This window comes from Peromyscus californicus, unplaced genomic scaffold, assembly GCF_007827085.1.
Source record: "Peromyscus californicus insignis strain IS unplaced genomic scaffold, ASM782708v3 Scaffold_5__1_contigs__length_169319896, whole genome shotgun sequence".
Lineage (NCBI taxonomy): Eukaryota > Metazoa > Chordata > Mammalia > Rodentia > Cricetidae > Peromyscus > Peromyscus californicus.
Window position 1 is genome coordinate 19,541,969 of NW_026294573.1, and position 10,809 is coordinate 19,552,777.

The 10,809-nt window shown below is 46.9% G+C and overlaps 1 protein-coding gene across 1 annotated transcript; it reads right to left on the reverse strand.

Annotated features, from left to right (window-relative positions):
- Window positions 1–2,222: 2,222 nt before the first annotated feature.
- Syf2 (SYF2 pre-mRNA splicing factor) lies at window positions 2,223–9,616 on the reverse strand. The gene is made up of 7 exons (XM_052717688.1): window positions 9,485–9,616; window positions 9,231–9,335; window positions 7,374–7,499; window positions 6,521–6,638; window positions 5,954–6,044; window positions 4,396–4,494; window positions 2,223–2,916 (listed from the first exon to the last, which is right to left on the reverse strand). The coding sequence occupies exons 1-7, from the start codon at window positions 9,506–9,508 to the stop codon at window positions 2,751–2,753; spliced, it is 729 nt and encodes a 242-aa protein (XP_052573648.1). The 5' UTR covers window positions 9,509–9,616; the 3' UTR covers window positions 2,223–2,750.
- Window positions 9,617–10,809: the final 1,193 nt, after the last annotated feature.

Sequence of the window (10,809 nt, forward strand, 5' to 3'; positions counted from 1 at the left end):
TTCCAAATAATCTAAACTTTACAAGCTTCACATTGAGTGTGTGTTCATGAAAACATGTGTGTCTGTGTGAGTGTGTGAGAGTGGGAGTGTTTGTGACTATGTGTGAGTTGTATGTATATGTGTTTATGTGTAGGAGTATATATGGGTGAATGTGTGTCAGTGTGTGTGTCTTTGTGTGTATGTAGGTGGATGTGGGTGTGTCTTTATATGATTGTGTGTGTTACTGTGTTAGTAAGTTTCTGTATGTGTGAGTGCATGTTTGTGTGTAAGTGTCTGAGTATGTGTGGGTTTGCATATTAATTTAGGGATGTTGTGTTTATGAGTATGTGCTGGCTAGTGTAGAGGGGCTATTGTGTCTGTGGGTGTCTGAGTATCTGTGTGTGCATTTGTGTGTGAGAGAGGGATATATATATATATATATATATATATATATATACATATATATATATATATAGAGAGAGAGAGAGAGAGAGAGAGAGAGAGAGAGAGAGAATGTGTGTGTGCATGTGTGTGTCAGTGTGTGCTCAATGGGAAAAAGTGGTTGCTGCCAAGCCTAACAACCTACATATGAGTCCAGGAGAAAACCAATTCCAGAAAGTTGTTCTCTGACCTCCACACATTCCCAGACACAGGCAGTAGTACACACACACACACACACACACACACACACACACACACACACAAGAAAAAACAAACCACAGACCAAATAAATTTTTAAGTTTTTATTGCATGTGTGTTAGTTAGGATTTTCATTGCTGGGAAGAGACACCATGACCACAACGACTCTTAGAAAGAAAACTGTTGTGGGATAATCTTTTTGTGCACTGTGAAGATATGTCTTTGCCAAGGCACCTTCTGATTGTCTTAATAAAGAGCTGAATGGCCAATAGGTAGGCAGGAGAGGCTAGGCAGGATTTCCAGGAAGAGAAGGAAAATTAGAGATGAACCTGGAACCACGGAGATGCCAGTGAGACATGGACCAAGTCAGACATGCAGAATGGAGGGGAGGTAAAAAGCCATGTAGCTGAATGTAAATTGATAGAAACAGGTTAATTTAAGTTGTAAGACCTATTTGGGGACAAGCCTAAACTAAAGGTCGAGCTTTCATAATTAATAAGAAGTCTCCATGTCATTATTTGGGGGTTGGCAGTGCAAAGGGAGTCCAACAAGAAAGCTTGCTACAGAAAACATTGAATTGGGGTGGCTCACTTACAGTTTCAGAGATTCAGTCCATTATCATCACGGCAGGGAGCATGGCGGCGAGCAGGCAGAGGTGGTGCTGGGGTAGCTGAGTGCTACACCTTGCAGGCAGCAGGAAGTCAACTAGGCAGTATCCTGAACATAGGAAACCTCAAAGCCCGCCCCCACAGTGACACACTTCCTCCAACAGGGCCATACCCACTCCAACAGAGCCACACCTCCCAATAGTGCCACTCCCTTTGGGGACCATTTTCTTTCAAACCACCACAGCTACCAACCTCTGCTTTGCCTCAGAGCAGTGGTATCTAGGTCACTGGGTGAGTCATGGGTGCATGAAGCAGGTAGTGACACTTTCCTTCCTAGGTCAGGTACAAAGCCGGTATGTTAACGACTAAGCTAGGTGAGCACATCCAGGGAAGACACCATTGTCACTGCAGCTTCCAAACTGCCTCTGTTCTCAGATAAAACTTGATGGCACATGCCGAGCATGCCCAGAGGCATTTCCATCCACCATTTTAATCTTTTTTTTTTTTTTTTTTTTTTTTTTTTTTTTGGTTTTTCGAAACAGGGTTTCTCTGTAGCTTTGGAGCCTGTCCTGGACTAGCTCTGTAGACCAGGCTGGCCTCTGCTACCTTCAAACATTAAAAGTGAAGCATTTGTGGAATGTGCTGAGTTCTGGCTTGGGGTTTGGTTTTGTTTTCTAAGACCAGGTCTCACTAGTGCAGGCTAGCCTAGAACTCAAGAGATCCACTTGCCTCTACCTGCTGAGTGCTGAGATTAAGGATGTAAGCAACCATACCCACTTTTTAGGTTTAAATTGGAATTTCCTAATTACTTAGCATTTCAGCCAACAGAGAGGAACTGGACAGCTGCTAAGAAGTTTTTAAGTCTTTGTCTTTCTGAGACATGAAACTGAGCTGACCTTTGGCCCTTTATGTTGAAATGTGGAACAACTGTTCCTGTGCTTGTGAAGTGTCCGCCATGCACACATGCCTTGTTTTAAATTAGACATCATTCATGACTCTATTCCAAAGCAGTTTATTGTTCTTTAAAAAGGGAATGTGCAGGCTGACAGTCATGACCTCTGACTCCAGCCCCAGCAGACAGTGCCAGAACTCCAGGAGCATGTGTCTTGAGGCCTGTTTCTCAGTCCTCACCTGGCCAGCCTCAAAGTCCAGCTGTAGCTTCTATCCACTTCCTAATAACATTCAAAGCAGCAGCGACTGCCCCTCTGCACACAAACCATCTAAGCCCCAAATGATTCAAAGGTTACACACGGTTATGCACATTTAAAATACATAGAAAAATAATAATTAGGATTTATACAAATTAGATTGTTACAAAACAACATCACTACAAGAAATACATCTTACATCCAAGCACAAAAACGTGGACATATGCATGTGTAAGTGAGGGTGAGAAAAGACATTTATTTCAGAATGCCGGGTGGGAGGCACAGGGTAAGCTCTCATTACGGACACACTGGAAGTTTGAATCTGCCAGCAGAAGCCTCCAATTCCTTTTTCAGCTTCTGTGCGGTTTCCCAGGGCTCACACAGCTGTCCCTCTCTCCAGGTTCTGCTTGATCTCAGCTGTGTACTTCCCGTAGAACCTCTCCGCCTTCTTGTTGAACTTGGCGTTCCTTTCATTGATGTAGTCGATGTCGGCATCATCATTGTAAGGACGTCTTCGGCTGTATTTGTCTCTCTTTTCAATTCTGGGGGAAGGAAGGGAGTTAGGAGGTTCAGAATCACCTTCCCCAGGCCTCTTCATGCTCAAACTCAAGGATCTGCCTGCCTCTGCCTCCCAAACCCTAGGAATGAAGGCGGTGACCACCACAGCTGGTCTAACTGCCGCCTTCTTTGAGCTTAAAAAATGAACAAAAAGTTCAGGAGAGAATCAGCATTCATACTAAAACACCTTGGGGGACAAAAAAGCAGGCACAGCTTTCATCAGACGGTGATCTCATTAGCAGACCCTTAGTGTGAGCGATGAGATCCAGCAACTAGAGCCTCTGCTCACAGCACTTCGGAACGTCTTCACGGTAGCCCATACCTGTACTCTGAGCAATTGGGAGACAGAGGCTGGAGGACAGCCACCTGTTGGGAGACCAGCCTAGGCTATATAACAGAACCTGTCTCAAAAATCCAAAACAAAAAGAATGCTTCTAAAGATGCTAAAAGTAGGGACAAAAAAGTGTGACTTTGGGGTGAAGCACCCTAACAATTCTATCAGTGATGCCAAGCACTGGGCAAAGTGTGTGGTACACACCACTGCACCCTGGACCATCTGTATGGTCCTAACGCATAAATGTTGTCCTCTTCATCAGAAATAAAAATGGTCAGGCACTCTGGAGGCAGTGGTAGAAGGATCTCTGTGAGTTTGAGGCCTGCCTGGTCTACATAGTGAAATTCTATCTAAAAAAAGAACAATTAAAACATAATAAATAAATATGGCCAGGTAGAGACTGACAGAAGCATGCAGGCACACAGGCACACAGGCGCTCGCTCGCGCGCGCTCTCTCTCTCTCTCTCTCTCTCTCTCTCTCTCTCTCTCTCTCTCTCTCTCATCTCAGCACTACTTGAGTTCCATCCCAGGCTGGGCTACAACATGAGGCCCGTCTTAAACAGGCACAACTATTAAATGCTTTAAGTTTGGACTGGACACCTAACCCAGGCCTTGGTACTGAAGGCCTGGTCCAGCTGACAGGGATACTAGAAGGTACTGGAACCTTAAGTGGGGCTTAAAGAGGAAGGTGGTCCTATGGGTGTGCCCTTGAAAGGACATTAGGACTCCCCTTCTCCCTACCAATCTGCCTGCTTCCTAGTCCTCACAGGCTGACTAGGCCTCCTAGCATGTACTTCTACCATGATCCACTGTGCTACCACAGGCCCAAGAAAATGGACTGAGAGCTCTAAAACCAGGGGCCAAAATAAGTCCTTAGGCATTTTGCTACAGTGACAGAAAGCTAACAGACACCACTGCAGTTCAATTATATCAATATCCCCATCTCCAAATCCTATGGGCTCAACCTGTACTCACTGTTCAGCTTCAAAACCATCAGACTTGGGGTCAGAAGTGAGCTGTATCAGCACTGTGATCTTCAAGTCATCTGAGCACATCAGTCTCAGATCCACATCCCACGCACTTTCTCATGAAGTATAGAACATTCCAGGTTGCCCTACTGAGTACTTACTGCTTTTCCAGATCTAAAACCATTCTGTCAATTTCCTCTGAGGAAGGCACATGTGTCCCATGGAGAAGACTGTTGGATGTTGGGAAAAAATCTTCTCCACTGAGAAGACAGCAAGAAAGATTTCCAGTCAGACATGAGTGCTCCAGTCTCCAATTTCAATAAATATACATGTATTGGTGACAAGAGAGATGCATAAATATACTTATTTACACAGCAAAGGTAAAGGAAGGAAAGAAAATGCAGGCTCAGAAAAGATGAGCCAGGCTAGGTGAGTCTGCTAGAAAGCCAGCCCCAGGCAGGACTCTGGGTCCCAGGCCAGTCTGGCTCACACAGTAACAGCTTCATTCTTCAGATGCATAGAGTGGCCAGCATATAAAGGACTTGTCAAAGGTCACAAAGAGCTGGGAGCAAAGAGTCTAAGGTTATTTCTGTGCATCAAAACAGGAGCCTGGCTGGGCATGGTAGCACAAGTCTTTAATCCCAGCACTAAGAGGCAGAGGCAGGGGCAGGCAGAGACCAGCCTGGCCTACAGAGTGAGTTCCAGAACAGTCAGAGCTACACAGAGAAACTCTGTCTCCCCACACCCAAAAAAAAAGAAAAGAAAGAAAGAAAGGGGAGGGGAGGGGAGGGGAGAGGAGAGGAGGGGAGAGGAGAGGAGGGGAGAGGAGAGGAGGGGAGAAGAGAGGAGAGGAGAGGAGAGGAGAGGAAAGGAGAGGAAAGGAGCCTGGCTGGGCATAGCCGCACACACCTTTTTTTTTTTTTTTTTTTTTTTTTTGGTTTTTCGAGACAGGGTTTCTCTGTGTAGCTTTGTGCCTTTCCTGGAACTCACTTGGTAGCCCAGGCTGGCCTCGAACTCACAGAGATCTGCCTGCCTCTGCCTCCCGAGTGCTGGGATTAAAGGCGTGCGCCACCACCGCCCGGCTGCCGCACACACCTTTAATCCCAGTACTTGGGAGACCAAGGCAGGATGATCTCCGAGTTCCAGGACAGCCAGGGCTACACAGAGAAACCTGGTCTTAAAAACAAACAAGAGTCTGGCCCACCTGCCACAGCCAAGCCTACTCATACAACCTCTCTGCTTTCATGCCACAGCTCTGAGCAGCTGTGAATGAAGAACACTGAGGCCCTTAGTCCATCTGGTCCTTTACAAAGCTGACCTGCTCCAGCCCCAAAGCATTCAGCTCCTACAAGAGCACCTAGCCCTGATAACCTGAGTTTGCCACCTGAAAGTCTCCGAGGGAAATCAAGGCTTAACTACTATGCAATGGAGGGAACAGTAACTAGTATTATCAAAACAGAGACTATCAAAAGACAGCCACTGATAATCCACAAATCACTATTAAATTGAGTCTGCTCAGGCAAGCTGGCAAACACCTGTAATCCCAGCACTCAGGAGATTGAGGCAGAGGATTGCTGTGAGAACAAGGAGAGCCCAATCCACACCGTAGGAATGTCTCAAGTAAGTAAACAGCTAGTTTAGCTAGTTTGTATTTACAGTGTCTGTAAACATCTACTTGCACCCACCTCCCCAGAACAGCCTCGCATTCCAAGGACTTACTGCTTTTCCCTCTGCCGCTCATAGCTTTCCATGTCAGGCTTGATCTGCTTGGTCAGCCGGTGATACTGGCGTAATTGGGCAGCAGCATAATCTAAACAAAGTGAGAATCAGAGGTGATCTGTGTCCTTATCTAGGCACTACTTACAAGAGAAAACTCAAAATCATTATTGCCCTACAGGCACAAGACACTACACTAAGCACAGCCTCTACCCTGAACGGGTTGAAAGGAAGACTGGCTAATTCTTCAGGGGTGGCAGCACACTTCTTAAACCCATCACTCAGGAGGTTGAGGCAGGAGGACCCTGAGTTTGTAGACTGCCTGGGCTAAATACATAGTGAAACTACAGAACAAAATGGCAACAACAAAGGCTAACTTTACACTAAGGACCAAAGCAGCCAGCAGACTGACAGGTGGCCCTGGCTTCTCCCTTGACACACCAGCATTCTCCTTGGCCTCCTAGACTATTCCAAGAATGAAGTTCCATGGGCATGTGCTCTCACTAAAGCAGAAGCCTTGGTCCAGTAGGCCCATTCAGTAAAGCAGAGGTCAGCACAAGTTAGCTGTACCTGAAAACCCCAGGTCAGGGTTCCTCCTCTTCTTCCTTCTCTCCCATCTCTCAGCATCTTCTGCACTGATCTCCAGCAGCTTCACTTTCTCGTAGTCTTCTCCTCTTGCCGCACACTCCTAGAAAGACAGGCAGCGCCGCTACCCACCTGCCCCACAACGCTCGCCTTCATTTTTGTTTGTTTTGGTTTTTTGAGCCCAGAATTGCCTCAAATTCAAAGAAATCCTCCTGCCTCAGCTTCACAAGTGCTGGAACTATAGGCATGACCCACCATGCCCAGCTATTTGACCTACTTTAAATTAAGAAAAATCTAATCAAAGTATCAAGTATAAGACCATCACAGCAGCCCAGTTGGTAAAAAGTGTTTGCTGCCAATCATGACCACCTGAGTTCTATATCAGGACTCACATAGTGGAAGGAGAGAACTATAATTTGTCCTCTGACCTCCACTCTTGTGCCCACATACATACAAACAAAAATGTAATAAAACTAAAATCAACAAGAACAGAAGAGAGCAGGTGTCAGACCTGTTATAAATATTTTGCAGATGTTAACTCACAGAATTCATAATTCATTTAAGTAACCATTATTATAATCTTTGTCCTACAGACAAAAAAAGTAAGGTTCAGCCAGGCAGTGGTGGCACACGACTTTGATCGCAGAACTTGGGAAACAGAGGCAGGCAGATCTCTGTGAGTTCCAGGACAGTCAGAGCTACACAGAGAAAACCTGTCTTGAAAAGCCAAAAAAGAAAGAAAGAAAAGAAATAAGGTTCCCTGAGGTAAATGACTTGCCCACCTACTCGGCTACCAGGATCTCCTGTCTCAATGAAGGAGCAACTAGGGCTTCCTGACCTTTTTCTTTTCTTCCTCCTGAAGCTCCCACTCCAAACGCGCTTTCTTGGCTTCCCAGTTTGCAGGTAACTTAAGTCTTTTATCTTCTTCCACAACTTCCTGGTGATTTAACTTACGAGCTTCATTCTGTACGGAAGACAAAAGACAGTCAGGTAAAACAGGAGAGGGACCCAAGTAGACCCTGTCTTCTTGCAGTGACTAAGTGACCCATTTAATGCTGCAAGCAATAGAAAGCCACCCAATGACTTTAGGCACAGGAATAGACGTATAAAGGCACACCACTGGATGAGACTGTTGGGCTGCAAAGCTCTGCTGCTCCAGGGCCCTAGGGCACCGTCGACCTTGCCTGTTCAGTTGGGTGGTCCCTTTATTAGCAGAATAAAAGTTGGCAAAGTGCCCTCGCTGCACCACACCACAGCACATGAGGAACTGTATTGAAAGGTTGCAGCATTAGGAAGGTTGAGAACCACTGTTTACAGTGTAAACTTTCAGAGGTGTGCTGGTCCATTTATTTGTTTTGTTTTATATTCTTGGAGGCTCAAAGACCATTTTTTAAAAAAAATAGTTCCTCTGAACCAGCAAGTTGGCTCAGTGGGTAACGGTGACTGCCACATAGCCAGATGACTTCAATACCTGGAACCCACATTGTGGGAACTTTAAAAGGGTGGGAAGGAGTCACACCATATAACGTGGGAGGATTATTGGGGGAAGGGCAGAGACCGGTCCTGGGGAAGAGAGCAAAGGAAGAAAAAGAGATGGGAGGTGGGCAAGGCCCACCATTTATAAGTAGTGAATGCACAAAGGGGGTGCTCTTAGTGGCTGCAGCTGAGGACATATCCTGTCAGGACCCTAAGGGCAGGCCAGTACAGATGCCTAAATGCTAACACACACGATAGGAGAAAACTAACTTGCTCCTGTCATCTACATGCACTTCATGACACTTGAGCACACACACATACACAAACACCAATCATAAATGCATTCTCTCCTCCACTGTTACCTGAGTTCCAGGGATCAAATTCAGATGGCCAAACTTGTACAAGGGCCTATAACCACTGAGTCATCTCAGCAACCTAAGGACCATTTTCTCAAAGTTCAAGAGAAAAAACAAGTCAAGCAAGCTGTAAATCTTGGCAGGTGCCCAGAGAAGGGAGGTAAGAGAATGATATAGCCATGCCTTTTGAGTTACATTCCAAAAAAAATAAACAGGTCAGCAAAAGGGGTCAGGGGGCAAGTAGCCACACAGGGAAGTGAGCAGGAGCTGTCGTCAGAGAAAGAATGATAATGTTCAGAGTGTCTGGGCAGCCATGCTTAGGATTTGGGTGGGTATCCAAACAAGAGATGAAAAGTAAGCTATACTTTTTTGTTTTGGTTTGGTTTTTCGAGACAAGTCTTTCTCTGCGTAGCCCTGACTGTCCTGGAACTCACTCTGTAGACCAGGCTGGCCTCGAACTCACAGAGATCCGCCTGCCTCTACCTCCCGAGTGCTGGGATTAAGGGCGTGCGCCACCACCGACCAGCATGTTACACTTTTTGAGTTTGAACTTGGAAAAGAGGGCAAGTGTGTGCTCGTTGTTTTTAAGGTGAGGAAACTCTTACTAAAAAGTTTCTTCCTATTTCTAGCGAATTTTTTCCCTAGATGAAAATGAAAGTTAGAATCATGGGGCAGGGGAGCTGTTAGGAACAGAACTAATTAATCTACCCCAGATAAATTAAGTCATGGGGGTGGGGCCTGGGCGGAGCGAGCGGGAGTGGCCTTCGACGCCTGTCAAAGCGCTCTCCGAGTGAGTTCAGACCCTCCAGCCGGCATCTTCCGGTCCCGGGACGCCCGGCCTGGCCCGTGTCCCCGCCACTCACCCGCTTCAGATGCAGCTCGCGGAACTTGCGCAGTCTCTGCTCGCGCTTCTGCGCCGCCAGCTCTTCGGCCGCCGAGGGCCGCTCTTCCGCGCCGTCCGCGGGCACCTGCGGTCACAACCGGCTTCAGGCTCGGCGTCCCCTGCTGCCACAGCCCGGGCCTGGGCCCGACACCCCAGGAGCCGCGCCTGGACTCACCTCATGTCCCACCCCGGCGTCACCCCGATAAAACCCTGCGCGAGGCCGGGGGTACTCACCTCAGCTTCTGTCGCAGCCGCCATTACAGCCTTCTCTCTACTTCCGGCAACAACACGGAGCACTTCCGTCGGCCTCTAGTCCGCGGCTGCAAGCCCCGCCCCTTTCAGGGCGGGCTGCTGACGCTAAGCGTGGTGGTGCGCAGGCGCAGATTGCGCAAGCACTGGCCCGGGCGAGGAAGGAGCAGATAATTTTCTGATGTTACCGACTGCAGGAGAACAAGGCCGCCTTCCTCCTGTTCACTCTCATATCCCAGTTCCACAGGAACTACCAAAGTTACTAAGATAGTGCGGGAATACAACAGGGATATGTGAAACGTGTTCCTTTCTAATATGACAACTACTAATTAGATGAAAGATAGTTGAGTACAAATAGCTGTGGTGGCACACTCCTGGCATCCCAGCAGCCCAGTCTGGTCTAGGCCAATTTTAGGCCTAGTGAGTTCTAGGCCAGGTAACAAACACATTGAGACTGTCTCAAAAATAAAAGCAGCCTGGCACTTGGGAGGCAGAGGCTGTGTGAGTTTCAGGCCAGCCTGGTCTACACAGTAAGATCCTGTCTCAAAAAAAAAAAATAAAATAAATGAAAATAAAAAATAAAAGCACAAATTTAAATCTAAACGATGAGGGATAACCTATTTTCTGGTTGGAAAACTGTCACGAAAACATACCACGTAGTATCGCAAATGAGTGTTTGTAAATGTATGACACCTGAATTCCAGGGAGATTTTTTTTTTTATTGGTGTTTTTGTCTGTTGATTCCTTGGTTGGTTTTTGGTTTTGTGTGTGTGTAGACAGGGTTTCTCTGTGTATCCCTGGTTGTCCTGGAAGAAAAGAATAAGGAGCTGGTGATGCAGTTCAGTTGGTAAATCTCCAGCAAGACATAGAGCAGGTGTGGTGGTACAGGTGTTACCCCAGCACTCAGGAGTGGCAGGCAGGATCAGAAGTTCAAGGTCATCTGGGTGTGATAGCACAGGTCTTTAGTCCCAGCAGAAGCAGGAGGATGTTAAGCTAATCCATAAGACCCTGTTAAAGGGTCTCAAGGATTTATTAAGATATCAAATGGGGAGAAATACACTCACGGATACAGAATAAAGTAAACGGCCGTCATCATCGTCGTCGTCGTCTTCCTCCTCTGTTCTGCCTGGAACAAACATCCAGTGTCTGACCACCCCAAGAGAGCACAAGGGCTCCCCACCCCCCACTGCCTTCCTCAGTTTTAAGCAGTTGGTACCCAGAAAAAACCACGCCTCTATCGTGGAGATCCCCAAGGTCATTGGCAGAGCGAATTCCCACAACAGGAAGATGAGTTCCAGGGCAAACAGGAC